At 37.0% G+C, this 16,848-nt stretch overlaps 1 protein-coding gene across 1 annotated transcript; it reads right to left on the minus strand.

The window, feature by feature from the left end:
• Nucleotides 1-13,033: 13,033 nt before the first annotated feature.
• LOC121139728 (acidic proline-rich protein HP43A-like) lies at nucleotides 13,034-16,470 on the minus strand. The gene is made up of 3 exons (XM_040743705.1): nucleotides 16,388-16,470; nucleotides 14,616-14,651; nucleotides 13,034-13,874 (listed from the first exon to the last, which is right to left on the minus strand). Exons 1-3 carry the CDS (start codon nucleotides 16,449-16,451, stop codon nucleotides 13,069-13,071), a joined length of 906 nt encoding a protein of 301 aa, XP_040599639.1. The 5' UTR covers nucleotides 16,452-16,470; the 3' UTR covers nucleotides 13,034-13,068.
• Nucleotides 16,471-16,848: the final 378 nt, after the last annotated feature.

The following is a 16,848-nucleotide window of genomic DNA, read 5'->3' on the forward strand; positions in this document are numbered from 1 at the left end:
CTGTACAGTTGTTGCCTATTGATCTATCCTCTATTTGTTTACCTGTAGAACTTATCTGAACATTCTTTTTAATAAGTATGAACTGTAGTCTTTCCATGATTGACTGTGTAGAATACCTGTGTAAATGTTCAGTTCGAAGTGTGTGTTGTGGTGTGTAAGTGTGTGTTTATGTAGGAATGGAGGAAATTTGCAGAGGCTTTCAATGAATTTAAATCACCGAGGGCCGTGTGATTTTATGTTAAGACGAAACTTTAACGAGCGTATCACATGATTTCTATGCTATATATGTATGAGTTTTCAATATGGCCCTCTTTTACCATAAGTGGTAAAAATATTATTGTAATACTAACTGAATCCGTTTTTGTTTCTATATATTGTGAAAACTTCAGAAAAACAATTACTGGTTGCTTTTTACAAATTTATCCTAGGTATATTATTTCTTATTTTTTATGTTTGTTTTTTGTTTTTACAAGACAGGGTTTCTCTGTATTGTTTTGGAGGCTGTCGGTCCAGCCTGGCATCAAACTCACAGAGATCCGCTGACCTCTGCCTCCCGAGTGCTGGGATTAAAGGAGTGGGCCACCACCGCCAGGCTTGATATATTATTCTAATTACAGTAGAAACAATGTTATTTTACATATCATCCCCAGCTCCCTCTCCCTCCCATCCCCCAATACTACCGACTGACACCCATTGATCACCTTTTTGCTTCCAAAGGAATCATAAAATTGTGACACATACTTAGGGGCAGGGCCAAACCCCCTTGCTGTTTGTCCACGTTGAGAAAGTATGCCTCTTAGGGGAATGGGTTCAGAAATTCCATTCATAAATTAGGGATAGATACTGATCCTCTCCCAGAGTCCCCATAGACTGTCCAGTACATCTGACAACCACATTCAGGGGGCCAAGATTGGTTCTATACTAGTTTCACCACTGCCAGTCTTGGAACCATGAGATCCCCATTGTTCAGGTCATCTGCTTCTGTGGGTGTACCCAGCCTGGTCTTGACCTGTTTTCTCATCATTCTTCCCTCTATGCAAATAGATTCCAGGAGTTTGGCTCAGTGCTTATCTGTGATTGTCTGCTTCTGCTTTCTCAGCTACTGAATGAATGCTCTAGGATGGCACATAAGCTGGTGATCAATCTCTTAATAGGATAGGGAAATTTGAGGTAGCTTCTCCATTATTGCTTAAAATTTTAGGTGGGGGTCATCCTTTTATATCTCTGGACATTTGCATAGTGCCAGATTTCCTATAAATCTATAATGGCTCTCTCTATTAAGGTAAACCTCTTCTTGCTCTCCTCTGTTTTCCCACCAACTCAATATCCTTGATCCCTAATGTCTTCCTCTCCTTCCTCTTCTCCCCTTCTCTTTTTCTTAACACCCTCTTCTCTTCACCTCCCACAGGTCCCAATTTGCTTAGGAGATTTTGTCCTTTCCACTTCTCTGGGTGATCTTGTGTGTCTCTCTTAGGGTACTCCATGATTCCTAGCTTCTCTGATTGTATGTATTATAATCTGGTAATCCCATGCTAATATCCATATGAGTTAGTACACAGCATGTTTGTCTTTTTGTGACTGGGTTCCCTCATTCAGAAATGTTTCTTCTAGTTCCATCCGTTTTTTTGCCTGCAAATTTCTAGATTTCCTTTTTTTCTGCTAAGTAGTATTCCATGGTGTAAATGTAACATGTTGCCTTTATCCATTTTTCAGTTCAGGGGTATTTGGTTGCTTTCAGGTTCTGGCTATTATGAATAATGCTTTAATATAGATAGCTGAACAGATGTCCTTGTATGAATGTGAATCCTCTGTGTATATTCCTAAATTAGCATTGCTGAATCTTGAGGTAATCTTATTCCCATTTTTTTGAGGAACTACTATACTGATTTCTAAAATGGATGTATAAGTTTCTTCTCCCACCAGCAGATAATGAGTGGTCCCCTTTCTGCACAGATTTCTGGAATGAACTGTTGTAGGTGTTACTGATTTTAGCAAATCTGACATGAGCAAGTTGGTATCTCAGAGTTATTTTTAGTTGAATTCCCATGATGGTTAAGGATTTTGAGCTCTTTCTTAAGAGTCTTTCAGCTATTTTATGATCCTTCACTGAGAATTCTCGACATTTTCTGACCCATACTTTTAGTTGGAATAGCAGTGTTTTTGGTGAATAGCTTCTTGAGTTCTTTGTATGTTTTCAAATTCATCCCTCTGTCAGATGTGTGATTGGTGAAGATCTTTTCCCTTTGTCTGATGCTGTTTTGTGTTATTGACTGTGTCCTTTGCCTTACAGTAGCTTCTCAGATTCAGTAGGTCCCATTATTATTGACTTTCTCAGTGTCTGTGGGACTGGTGTTACGTTCAGAAGGCAGTCTCCTGTACCAATTTGTTCAAGGGTACCTCCCACTTTCTCTTCTAAGAGGTTTACTATGACTGGGTTTATTTTGACATCTTTGATCTATTAGGACTCAAGTTTTGTGCATGGCAATAAGTATGGATCCATCTGCAATGTTCTCCATGTCAGCATACTGTTATGGCATCACCAGTTTTTGAAGGTGCTTTCTTTTTTGCATAGTATAAATTGAGCTTCTTTGTCAAAATTGTGATGCTAATAGGTGTTCAGTTTAGTATCAGGAATTTCTATTCTGTTACATTGGTGTGCCTGTCTATTTTAGTGCCAAATGCAAAGCTTTACTCATTACTATACCTATATACGAGAGCTTGAAGTCAGGAAAGGTGTTTCTTCCAGAAGTTTGTTTACTCTACACATTTTATTGGCTACCCTAGGCTTTTTGTCATTGTTTAAAGTTAGAATTCTACAACAACACAAATTGAAGAAACCCTATAGACTCAAGAAAATTGAACAATGAGACGTTGCTCCTTTCCTGGGTCATGGAATAAACAATAATGTAACTTCAATATTTCAGAATTCAGTAAAAATGAAGACAAACGTACCCAAACATATGGAACACGTTAAAAGCAGTGCTAAGGGGAAATTTCATATCACAAAGTTCCCACATGAAGTGCATGAGTAAATAATAAAATTGAGAGCTGAAAACAAAAAATTGAAACAAGAAATAATACAAAGAATCAATTAAACAAAGAGCTGGTTCTTCTAGAAAGTCAGCAACATAGAGAAACCATTACCCAAACTAACCAAAAGACTGAGAAAGATCATGCAAATTAAGAAAATCAGAAATGAAAAAGGGGACATAAAGACAGACACTGAGGAAATTCAGAGAATCATTAGGTCATAAGTACTCCTAAAAATTCAAAAATCTAAAGACAGTGGACAATTTTATGGATAGATTCCACTTACTTAAATAAAATATAAAACAGACAAGAAATTCAAGTAGATCTGTACATCAAACTTTATATATTTCTTAGTTGTGTATGTGTGTTCATATGTGCATGCAGTATATATTTGAGCATGTACCCATACATACAGATCACCCCATGTCTCATATATAAATGTTGGAACATACTTATGAAAATGAGTCTCTCCTTCTACCTTTGCAATTGATTCTGGAAATATACTGAGGTAGTCACACTTTTATAACAAACATTTTTATATACTACACTGCAGGAAATCAGGCTGCAGTGATAAAGAAAAAGGGAAGTCTAGCTGATTTTTCATAAAATGATTATCCTCTAAGTATATCCTTCTTGATTAATTGCATATGAACGCATTCAGAATAAATCGTGTGGGGTAGAATTTTCCTCAATCATCCCATGAAAACACTTTCCTTTACCTGAAAATGGATGGGTCTGTCTTTTCTTGCAGGAGTCCCATATAGTGAAGTTGAAAACTCTTTCTCCGAGGCCCCAAATTAAATTATCTCTCCTAATGTATTTACTTCTGAGGTTTTTAAAGAGAAAATTTTCTCTCCCTTCAAGACCTCATTGTCTTATCTCTGGGATGATGCTCTATCTTTCCTAATCATTTTCTACTTCAAGGTTCAATCACGTGCTTGTTCCATTGTTATGAGATAATCTCCTACAAAGTTTATCTGGTACTGTCTTATTTAGGTTGTGACCGTTTACTTCTATGATTTTGTTGAATAAGTTTCTGCACCTTTGATCTGCGATTCCTTGTCTTTTTCTATAACAATTTTTGTTAGGTTTGGTCTTTTCACAGTGTCCCATATTTCCTGAATATTTGTGTTCGGGTTTTGTTGGACTTAACATTTCTTTGGTCAATAAAAGTTTATCCTCTATAGTAAGTTTAACACCTAAGAGTCTGTCTTCTATCTCTTGTATTCTGTTGGTTTTGCTTGCATTGAGAATCTATGCAATAGCAGAGCATCTGCCTTACTTGTCCTTCAGCTATAATGAGATTGAGGACTACCTTGACTGCAGTCATAAACCCTTTACCCAGTAGCTGATGTAAGCAGGAGCAAAGATTGAAGGCTAAGCACTGAGCTCTACTCCTAGAATCCACTTGTAGTGAGGAAAAATTCTGAGCAAAAGGTCAAGACCATACTCAGGAAACCTACAGAAACTACTGACCACAGCACGTCAGAGCTCATCGACTCCAGTCTGATAGATGGGTAACCAGCATAGAACGAAATGAGATCCTCTGAATGTGGTTTCCATTTTGGGAGGCTGCTGGGAATTCTATGGGGCAGGGCAACCAGTATTTATGCCTAGTGCACAAATGGGCTCTAGGAGACCATTCCCAATGGAGGGATAAAATTTTAGCCTAGATACTTAGGTGAGGGCATATCCTGACCCAAAATTATGTTACAGGCTTGAGTGGTACTCCTTGGAAGGCCTGACTAACAATGGAGAGTCGATAGGTATTCTGATGGGGCTGGGGGAATGGGAAGACAGGAGGGACAAGGAACTGGGGTTGGTATATAAAACAAGATTGTTTTTAATTTAAATAAAAATTAATAAAATGAAAGCTTATCCTGGAGAATTTTCACATGAGTTCTTTTCCCTAAACTCCCTGTCTGCATATTCATTTTTAACAAGGTCCTGTCTTGAAATTCTGTGCAAAATAAACTAGTCCATCATCTCTCAATTTGTCAAGGGACTCTGGAAATCTAAGGTCATTTACTTTCTCCACCAGGCTTTATATTATTTAAAAAAATTTTATATTTAAATTAGGAACATGGATGCTTCACATGTCAATACCAGCTCCCTTTCCCACCTCTCCTCCCTTATCCCTCCACCAACCCCTCAGCCCCCCTTCCAATCACCACATCATTCCCCAGGGAGGGTGAGGCCCTACTTGGGGTGATCTCCAAAGTCTGTGATTTCATACCGAGCAGGACCTAGGCCCTTTCACATATGTCCCAGCTGAGAGAGCATCCCTCTATTTGGAATGGGCTCCCTAATTTTGGAGATCAACCCTCTGTCAGATGTGGGGTTAGTGAATATCTTTTCCCAGTGTGTGGGGTACCTTTTTGTCTTGCTGACTGTGTCTTTTGCCTTACAGAAGCTTCTCAGTTTCAGGAGGTCCCATTTATTAATTGTCATTCTCAGTGTGTCTGCTACTGGTGTTTTGTTCAGGAAGCATTCTCCTTTACCAATTCGTTCAAGGGTACCTCCTACTTTCTTTTCTAACAGGTTCAGTGTGGATGAATTTATGTTGAGATCTTTGATCCATGTAGACTCAAGGTTTATGCATGGCGATAGACATGTTATCTATCTGCAGTCTTCTACACGCCAATATCCAGTTATGCCAGCATCATTTGTTGAAGATGCTTTCTTTGTTCCATTGTATAATTTTACCTTTTTTGTCAAAAACCAGGAGTTCATAGCTTTGTGGATTAATCTCAGGGCTTTCGATTCCATTTGCCTACCTGTCTATTTTTGTGCCATTCCCAAGCTGTTTTCAGAACTATAGCTCTACAATAGAGCTGGAAGTCAGGGATGCTGAAGCTTTGTTGTGCAGGGTTGTCTTGGCTGTTCTGGGTTTTTTGTTTTTACATACAAAGTTGAGAATTGTTCTTTCAAGGCCCGTGAAGAATTGTGCTGGAATTTTGATGGGGATTGCATTGAGTCTGTAAATTGCTTTTGGCATGATTGCCATTTTTACTACATTGATCCTATCTATACAGGAGCATGGGAGATCTTTCTATTTCCTGGTGTCTACTTTCTTTCTTTAAAGACTCAAAGTTCTTTTGATCCAGATCTTTCACTTGCTTGGTTAGCATTACCCCAAGGTATATTATGTTGTTTGTGGCACTTGTAAAGTGTGATGTTTCTCTGATTTCTTTCTCAGCCCTTTTATTGTTTGTATATCAGTAGGGCTACTGATTTACTTGAGTTTATATTGTATCCTACCACTTTGCTTAAGGTGTTTATCAGATGTAGCAGTTCCCTGGTAGAGGTTTTTGGGTCACTTTTAAACTATCATATCATCTGCAAACAGTGAAAGTTTTACTTCTTCCTTTCCAATTATTTCCCCTTGAATATCCTTTTGTTGTCTTATTGCTCTAGCTAGAACTTCCAGTATAATATTGAAGAGTTCTGAGGAGAGGGGACAGCCTTCCCTTGTTCCTGATCTCAGAGGAATTGCCTTGAGTGTCTCTCAATGCAGTTTGATGTGGATTGTTGGTTTCCTGTATATATCTTTTATGATGTTTAGGTTTGTTCCTGTTATCCCGGATCTCTCCAAGACTTTTATCAGTAAGGGGTGCTGGATTTTATCAAAGGCTTTTTCAGCGTCTAGTGAGATGATCATATGTTTTTTTGTTTCTCAGTTTGTTTATATTGTGGATTACATTGATGTATTTTCATATGCTGAAACATCCCTGCATCCCTGGAATGAAGCCTACTTGATCATGGTGGATGAGTTTTCTGATATGTCCTTGGATCCGATTTGCCAGTATTTTATTGAGTATTTTTGCATCAATGTTCATGATGGATATTGTTCAGATGTTCTATTGTTTATGTGTGGCTTAGGTATCAATGTTATTGAAGCCTCATAAAAAGAGTTTGGCAAAGGCTTTTCTCTTTCTATTGCATGGAATACGTTGAGGACAACTGGTATAAGCTGTTCTTTGAATTTCTGGTAAAAAATCTGTGCTGAAGCCATCTGGGCCTGGGCTTTTTTTTGTTGGGAGGCTTTTGATGCCTGCTTCTATTTCCTTAGGTGTTATAGGGCTATTTAAGTTGCTAATGTTTTCTTGATTTAATTTTTGTAAATAATATTTATCCAGAAAATTGTCCATTTCCTTTAAATTTTCAAACTTTGTGGAGTACAGCTTTTCAAAACATAACCTGATGATTCTCTGGATTTTTCACTGTCTGTTGTTATGTCTCCCATTTCATTTCAGATTTTGTTAACTTCCATGTTCATACACTGTCATTTGTTAAGTTTGGACAAACGTTTGTCTATGTTGTTGATTTTCTCAAAGAACCAATTCTTTGTTACATTGATTCTTTATATCATTTTCCTAGTTTATCCTTTATTGATTTCAGCCTTCAATTTAATTATTTCTTGGCGTCTGCTCCTATGGGGTGAGTTTGCTTCCTTTTGTTCTAGAGCTTTCAGTTGTGCTGTTAATTCTCTAATGTGACTATTCTCCAGTTTCTTCATGTGGGCACTTTATGCTATGAACTTTCCAATTAGCACTGCTTTCAAAGTGTCCCATAATTTTGCGTATGTTGTGTCTTCATTATCAATGAATTCTAGGAAGTCTTTAATTTCTTTTTTTATTTCTTCTTTGACCTAGGAGTTGTGCAATTGTGTATTATTCAATTTCCATGAGCTTGCAGGCTTTCTGCAATGTTTGTTATTGTTGAATTCTAACTTTAAGGCATGATGGTCTATTAAATACATGGAATTATTCCAATTTTTTCACCTGTTGATGTTTGCTATATTTCCAAGTAAGTGGTCGATTTTTGAGAAGGTTCCGTGTGGAGCTGAAAAAAGGTAAATTCTTTTGTGTTTGGAAGGAGTGTTTTATAGATGTCTGTTAAACACAATTGGGACATAACGTATGTTAATTTTCTGTCTTTTGGTCATGTCTATTGGTGGGAGGGGGGGTGAAGTCTCCCACTACGCTTGTGTGAGGTTTTATATGTGCTTTGAGTTTTAGTAATGTTTCTTTTATGAACGGGGATGGCTTTGTATTTAGGGCATAGATGTTCAGAATTGAGACTTCACCTTGGTTGATTTCTCCTGTGATGAGTATGAAGTGGCCTCCTTCATCTCTTTTGATTGGTTTTTGTTCAAAGTCTAATTTGCTAGATATTAGTATTGCTACCCCTGCTTGTTTCTTGGGTCCATTTGATTGGAAAATCTTTTCCCAACCCTTAACTCTTAAATAACATCTGTCTTTAAAGCTGAGGTGTGTTTTCTGTATGCAGCAGAAGGATGGACTCTGTCTTCAAATCCATTCTGTTGACCTGTGTCTTTTTATGGGCAAGTTAAGACCATTAATATTGAGGGAAATTAATGACCATTGATAGTTCATTCTTGTTTGTTTTGGAGTGGTTGGTGGTGGTGGTATTGTATACGGAATTCCACCACTTTTTCTTTTGCCTGTTGGTAAAGTGGGATTATCTATTGGCTATGATTTTCTGATTGTAGTTAACTTCCTTGGGTTGGAGGTTTCCTTCCAGAATTTTCTGTAGGGCTGGGTTAGTGGATACGTATTGTTTAAATCTGTTTTTTTCATGAAATATCCCGTTTTCTCCATCTATATTGATTGAAAGCTTTGCTGGGTATAGCAGTCTTGGCTGGCATCTGTGGCCTGTAAATGTTGGTAGAATACCTGTATTCCACCTGGCTTTTTAAAACTTGGCTTCTTCCTGATTGCTGTGACAATTTTTGATATTTTATGTTTCAGTTACTATTTTATCTTGTGTAGAAAATCTCTTCTAATACATTAGTTTCCAACAGTTTATATTTGTCTGTATTATCATGTGTTTGTCTTTGAGATATTTTGAGATCATTTTTATTACGTTTTTCTTCATAGTAGTCTAAATACCATTCTTCCCAAAATACTTAATTTAAAAATAAAAAATCTAATGTGAGCCTTTATGGTAGTATGTTTCTTGCAAGTTCACTGATATTTGACTACTGCTAATACACAAAGATGTCTTTGCCCTCTATTTTGTGTGAAAGCAATGAGTAAATTACTCCTACTTTACAATGTCTATCATTCACAATTGTGAGAAGAATGTAATCTATTTCAATGTGAGCAATATATACTCTACTCTTTTTTTATTGAAGCAACATTGGTGGTGTACAAAATTTGCAAATATCACATTTTTCTCTAATATAGAAACTTTTAAGTTTTATTATTTCTCATCTACTGTGTTTTCTATTCTGCTAGATCTGACACATCTATTCATGAGATTAAAATGTAATTACATCATTTTACTTTTCTGTTTCCTCACATCAATCCTGCACCACAAGTATATTGCCTTGCTGTCTCCAACTGAGTTTCTCCTTGTTAATATAATTATATACAACATTCTTAGGATATTCTATATTACTTGCTTAAATGGATTTTATTGCAGACTCGTTATTTTTGCACAGCCAAATTGGCACATGTTTTAAAAAAATAATTAAATATTATACAATGTGAATCTTAACTTTTTTGTCTTGGCAACTAATTTTTTGCACCATAAAAGATGGGAAATTTGGGTGTGTGCAATAAATTACTGCCACATCATAGCAGATATAGAGGCTTTCCTTAAGCTTCTCCTAAATTAAAAAATTTATGTTTCATGGAAGCTAGTAATTTCATAGAGGAATGAAATCAATAGTCATTTATATGATCTAGTTGCTCAGGGAATTGACATATGTATTTTTATAGTACTTTTTTGGGAGATTTGTCCTGTGACAGTGTGTTTAGGAAATTGTTTTAAGACCTTATTACTGAACTCAGTAACTTCAGTTTCCCGCTTGGGGATACTTCACTGTCTCTATATTAAGTAGTTTTTGGGATATTTGATTGTATCTTACTGGACCATCCTGTGAATCCCTTGGATAAATAATATATTTTCCTTCAATTCCAACAGTATATTTTAACCAGAGGCACATCCTTCTTTACACCTTGCTGCTACTTTCATACAACAAGTTATCCTGGGATTTAGAAAATTGGAATATTCCTTAATCATGACAAAATTTGTGTATATGTTTGTGTGTGTAAAATATTCTATCTATTTAGAAGAAATGATGTTAACAGTTACTCTTTCATAGCAGATAAAATTATTTATAACTCTTTCTGAGGACCTGGAGCTAGTTCTGGACAATCATGTGTTGAGCCATACCTCTTAATGACTCTAGATCCAAGGTGTTCTCTTTTGTCCTCTCTAGGCAGTAGATGCATGTGGTACACATTCATGCACATAGGCAAAACCCACTCATAAATTAAATGAAACATAAAACGTTTAGACCTAAATAATTCCACCTGATTTGGTGATACTGTGCATTATGAATGTGAAGCATGACACAATATGCCACCATTAAGTTGATTTCTCTCACATTCACTACCAAAGCAATAATAAAACCCATATGCTGACTGATTTTTACTATTAAATGGACTCCATTGAAGAATGGATGCATACTTGACCTGTTATAAACAACAAAATCATGTTGAGTATTAATCTGAAAACGTGAACATAAGTAGTTCCTGGAATATTTAAGTAACTTTCGAACAGCAAAATTATTTATTTATTTAAATGCTGGAGTTTGAGTACAAAGGCTCAAAGAAGACAAGCAAGTTGTTGTTGACAGTTGTATACAGCACAGACTTTAGTAGTATTTTTAGGCAACATGTTGTCATTGGTGAGGTATTAGGTTACTTAGGGAGTATAGTTACTATAGTTGACTGTGTAATAGTGTATAGACATGTATAGATACAGATATGAAGATAGATATGAAGATAGGATATTGAAGTCCATGTGGGGATTGTCAAGGGGAATTGGCAGAGGATTTGGACATGGATAACATAAATGCATACATGTATGAATTTACAAAATATTAAATGAATAAATCATAGAAAGATTGAAGTTAGCATTAAACTAAAGTATTAAACACAAAAAAATAAGAAAGAAAATTTTCTTTCCTGTCTTGATGGACTTTGGTTTGGTTTGTGGCTTAGAGTGAGCTATATGTTTGTATTTTCCTGATAACATTCCTAATACTATTTTTCCACTTGAGTAATTTATGGTGTTTCTCATGAATTATTTTGTCTAATATGTATCTATTTCCACAATATAGTCACATTTGTGGGGCTGTCTAGGCACAGTTACTCTGTTTCATGGCCAGACTCTCCTGGAACTCTTGTTGTATAATAGACTGGCCTCAAACAAACAGAGATCCATCTGTCACTGACTCTCAAGATATGGAATTAACTTAAGACCTGTATCAGTACAAAACTGCCCACTATAAGGTTCGTTCAAAGACGTTTTCAAAATCTTTCCTACTTCAAACCCAAAGCTACGCCTTCAGGTGAAATTGGTAGGTTCCAGAGTTTCTTGAGAGTTCGCCAAAGAGATTTCCCTCTCTTATTATGGAAGAAATAATATAGTCATTATGGTTGTGACAATATTGTTTTAGGCCTGCAAATCCTGTTAATAAGACAGAAGACTCATCTAGAACACAAGGGTGTTGATCAATCACTCACTCAGAATGCAAGCGTAAAAATCAGTGGTTTCTCCAGAATGAACAGTTTCAGTAATGTTGTAGATGAATATATTTAGCATGTGTCTAAGATTCTGCATACAAATCTTCACAAATCCTGTCAACATGACCAAATGACCACTATTTTCACATTTGAGAATCTACTGCTCTGTGAATTCCATAAAAGTCATTTAAGTTTCCATAAAGAATTGTATGACTAGAGGGAGAGAAGGATCTCATATTGGTGAAGTAATAAAATTAAAAAAGAACATTCAAAGAACAGCAAATTCAGCTTCTATGAAATAAGGCTCAAACATTATGCATATTTATGGATTCATTGGTAACTAGAGCTTCTGTAATTTATTTTTGTCCTTTCAAATTAATATCGGCAAAAATGTAAAGAAATATGCATGTGTAATTACAAACACTAAAATTAGATTGATAGACTGTTCCAAAATATTTTAAACAATTTAAAATTTTCATTTGTCCCTCGTGCCTAAGTACATAATATATATAAAATAAACAGAGTGAAGAAAAGAATGAACCTCATGTATCCTAGACACCAGAGCATCCATAGGCCTGCAAAAGTCAGAGAAAGAATGTGAACTTGTTGATTCTTGAATGTCCATAGAATATTGGCTACAGGAACAGGGACTTTCTCACATGCAATTGTGAACTGATAGAGTATTACCTGTGAAAAACAAAGACTCCTCTTGTAGGTGTGGCTAGGCAGCTATTCTCTAGTGTACTGCTCATAGAAGGTATATGATATACCTAGAGGATTTTTGTAGGTTAAACTGATTATGTATTTTGATCTTGAAATGCATGTCTTGTGTGAAGTCTCCTGCTAACATCACAGGTAACTGGAAAATAAAGAAAAACTGTAGGCACAAGATTGAGTAAGACAGAAATAAGGGAGTCTCTCAAATTAGTTGGGTGATGTGTAAAGTGAGAAGGAGGGCCACCTTCCAGAAGTAACTGAAAGACTTGGTCTATAATCACTTTACTTATGGCCACATACTCTGGATTTCACTCACTCATGCTCAGAAAAAGAAACAGCAAAGAATAATTGCATGCTGAATGTTTTATTATAATGTTGAAAGTATACTTACAACATCATTATTCATTGCAAATGACATTAAAGGATCTATCTTCAACTTCATCTGAAACAAATGAATAGAAAAACAAAGATCAGGGACAAGAAAATTACAATGTGCAAATCCAACATTTCTTGAAGTATCTCTGTTTTCTAAGGCTTTCTATTTCTGTTAAAGTTAAGGCGTATGATGCAGAGCGATTTTAGATCACAGGAACCATAGACTTCTAGGTTATATGAGGAAATTAGTATTTAGAAGTATATCTGATTCATGCCTTTAGGTAGAGGTTTTTGATCTGTGTAGTCTGAGCGTTGGTGTGAAGGATAATGCATCTGATTACCTTTGCACTGCCATGGAACCTCTTGGTTATACATAAAAGATCTACAGGGAACTTGACTCTTCCTCACTACCCTGCTGGGGTGGGCCTTGTTGATTTCCAGGTTTAGGAGGGCGATTCTGTTGCTGGCCTTCCTGCTGGGGTGGGCCTTGTTGGTTTCCAGGTTTAGGTGGGCGGTTCTGCTGCTGTCCTTCCTGCTGGGGTGGACCCTGATGTTTTCCAGGTTTAGGAGGGCGATTCTGCTGATGGTCTTCCTGCTGGGGTGGGCCTTGTTGGTTACCAGGTTTAGGATGGCGATTTTGCTGCTGGCCTTCCTGCTGGGGTGGGCCTTGCTGGTTTCCAGGTTTAGGAGGGCGATTCTGCTGCTCTCCTTCCTGCTGGGATGGGCCTTGCTGGTTTCCAGGTTTAGGAGGGCGATTCTGCTGCTCTGCTTCTTGCTGGGGTGGGCCTTGTTGGTGTCCAGGTTTAGGTGGGCGATTCTGCTGCTCTACTTCCTGCTGGGGTTGGCCTTGCTGGTTTCCAGGTTTAGGAGGGCGATTCTGCTGCTCTCCTTCCTGCTGGGGTGGGCCTTGCTGGTTTCCAGGTTTAGGAGGGCGATTCTGCTGCTCTCCTTCTTGCTGGGGTGGGCCTTGTTGGTGTCCAGGTTTAGGTGGGCGATTCTGCTGAGGGCCTCCCTCTTGGTTTCCAGGTTTAGGAGGGTGAGGTTTCTGGTGGTCATCTCCTTGTTGTGGTGGTCTGTGTGTTGTGTTTTCATCTTCGTCACCATCATCATTACCATCTTCTTCAGATGCAGAAGGTTTGGGGGGTTTCTGAAGAGGCTGAGCAGGGCCTTGACTTTGCTGCTCTTCCTCTGCAAGGGTATAAATCAATATAGGAGGTGTTCAAATTTTCTCTTTCTCCAAGATCACTCTCCCACCTCTATGTCCCTGGTTCCACTTGAACTTCATTTTATATCCACTACATAAACTTTCTTGTGTATCAAGTCTTTGGAGCAATTTTTTCTTAAGTTTCGTACATAAAAGTTGATAGGATATTCCTGACAATTCCCAGAGAGAAGTGAAGAAAACTCAAGTGTTTGTAAATATTCCAGGTTAAAAGTTGCCAGAATAAATAACAAAATTTTGACAGCAATGCTCTTAAATATATCATGGTGTTCAGGTTCTAGTTGTAATGTGGACTTGAAAGCAATGTAGAATTGTGATGAAAAGATGTTTCATTTAGTTTTTATGTATTGTCTTTTTATGTATTATTCAGGATGAGCATATGCTTGTTTTCTTGGGATCACTGGTGAAAGTGTGCCATGGAGAAATTTAAATGATGATACACTATATGCTCATCTTATGCAAGACATTGCTGCAATCTCTGTAAGAGACACAGTTTTCTTCTCATAAAAATCTGAGTTTCCCTCCTTCCATTGTATAATCCTACTCTAGCTTCTATAGGCAATAATGGGAAGTTGTCTTATATATCGCAGGGGAAGCTGTAACACATTAATTTCATGAAACAACAAAATGATACAGAGAGTTTACAGAGCCAAATACTTAAAACACTGAAGAATGCATAGGTCTCTGGAGGATTAATCTGGCTGTACCTGGGAGTTGCGAAGGAGAGTCTTCATAGATGGTTGCTAGGAAATAAGCACAAAGTAAGTTTAAGGTTAATTATGACCTTTTCAGGCTTCCCAGTTAAGAGGATTTTCAACTATATTTTCACATCCACCAAGTAGAATTTTATTCTTAGGTAATGTTGCTGATAATGCTGCCAGAATGTTTTCTATGATCAGGATCAACCACTATTTGGTTACTTATTAGCTTTCTCTTTCTTACTCTTATTCTTCATGTACGATCTGGGAATTTTGTATTTCAGTAGAATTTTATTTTGTTTTTTTTCCATTGATTTCTTATTTAAATTTGAAACAATGTTATTTTACATATCTATCCCATTTCGTTCTCGCACCCATTCTCCCATGCCTTACGCCCTATGCAATCTCACACACTCTCCATTCCCAAGGGAGAGTGACGTTTTCAATTGGTAATCATCAATGAGTGTCACAACATTTGAGCTTGGTCCTAGGCCCTAGCAAGTGTATTATGTTGAGAGAGTAGCCCTCTATAGAGAAAGGTCTTCCAAATCCATTCGTGCACTAGGGTGAAATTTTGATTCCACTGTAAGAGGTTCATATAATATCCATTAAACCTAATTCTCATAGAGGTCAGTAGGTCTGGTTCAGTCCTTTGTTGGTTCCCCAGCTGTCTGGCTGGTTTACATGAGCTCCTAGATTCTAAGGCCATCTGATTCTGTAGGTTTCTCCAGCATGGTTTTGAACACTGCCCATCACTACTCCACCTCTACAACTGGTTTGCCTCATTTATATTTTTCGTTATCACCTTCACTTCCTATATGATATATTCACAGGCATTTTATGCAATGAAATGAGAATAAACATTGTTTCAAATACTATGTATAGAAAAATGAATACTTACTATGCAACATTAAAATTGGGAAATAGGTGCAGCTATGTATCTCAGTGGGTAAAAATTGCTTGGCCTATGACTTGAAATATGTTTCAAATATGAATCCTATGTTAGAAAGACTAACCTTTCTCCCCATAAATATCTTCTGACTGGAATTGAATATATATGTTCTCCTGCCCTCTCTGACTGTATGGATTTCTCTATGTGTTACTCTCAAACACATATACACCATTTCACAGATAATTGTACATGTACACATGCATTGAAATAATTTATAAATCTCTCCTTCTATGTGTGTGTGTAGTTTTTGTAGTCCTCTGACTGGAATGTAATAAGCATGGTAAACTGTATCTCTCTTTACTATATCTGTATCTATATATTCATTCAAGACATTGTGCATGCACAACTATGCACTAAAATAATCTTAAAAAGAATTATTTCCTGATAATTCAAGCTCATTTTGTACTGAGTTTCAAATTCTTTATCTTTTACATTTCTCAAAAACATCTCCGATATATGTTTATTTCCTTCATTTTTCTCTATCTTCCAAACACCAAAGTTAGCATCATTCAGCCCTGCTTCTCATGGCACCTTAAGAACTGTGTTTCCCTCTGTCAACAGATTACCCTCTAACACACTATCTTCCATTATCCATCAACAAAAATGAATTTTCACAAATGCACACATGTTGTTTTGTTTCAAGCCGATATTCTTAATTATACTTTAATGTATAAGATCAACAGGCAAAATAAGAATATAAATATTCTATTATTTGTTCCCTTTTTTGCCTCAGTTTCTTGTTCATCTTTTTCCTTTCTTCCCAGTCCTGAACTTCAGTTTTGTCTTACAAATCGCATGTCACTGTACCACCCTTTCCCCTACTTCATACCTGCATGTGAGCTTTGAACAGAGCTCAGGGCCAGCAAGGCCACTGTCAGTAGGACCACCAGCATCTTGGCAGAGGCTCTGGAGTTGCTCCCAAGTCTGTGGTGGGGTCAGCAAAGCCACAGTCTTTATAAGGAAGGCAGAACAATGGCATGTTTCAGGTCCTCATTGTTGATCTGATCTGACACAGTAGGATACTTTGCATCATTGATATTTCTTTGGGATTCTAGCCAAGCAGGATGCAGTGAGGAGGAGCTTATTAATGTTTCAGTTCTAAATGGTACACTGTGAAATTTTAACAGCAATATTTAAGTGATACAGTCAAATTCCAGACATTAGACACACAGTTTTATCATTGTTCATGTCTATTGTGTAAGATCTATCATTGTTTAAGTCATTGTTATTGACATAACTCTGACTCTGACCTATTATCTATGATGTTGGGAGGATTTTCTTCAAAATATC

This window comes from Mesocricetus auratus, unplaced genomic scaffold (assembly GCF_017639785.1).
Source record: "Mesocricetus auratus isolate SY011 unplaced genomic scaffold, BCM_Maur_2.0 Super-Scaffold_100001, whole genome shotgun sequence".
Lineage (NCBI taxonomy): Eukaryota > Metazoa > Chordata > Mammalia > Rodentia > Cricetidae > Mesocricetus > Mesocricetus auratus.

Coding starts and splice junctions, on each gene's coding strand:
- LOC121139728 (XM_040743705.1), bottom strand. CDS start 16,451: ATGCTGGTGGTCCTACTGACAGTGGCCTTGCTGGCCCTGAGCTCTGTT. Junction 14,652..16,387: donor TGTTCAAAGCTCACATGCAG/GTATGAAGTAGG, acceptor CTTATTTCCTAG/CAACCATCTATGAAGACTCT. Junction 13,875..14,615: donor CTCTCCTTCGCAACTCCCAG/GTACAGCCAGAT, acceptor ATACCCTTGCAG/AGGAAGAGCAGCAAAGTCAA.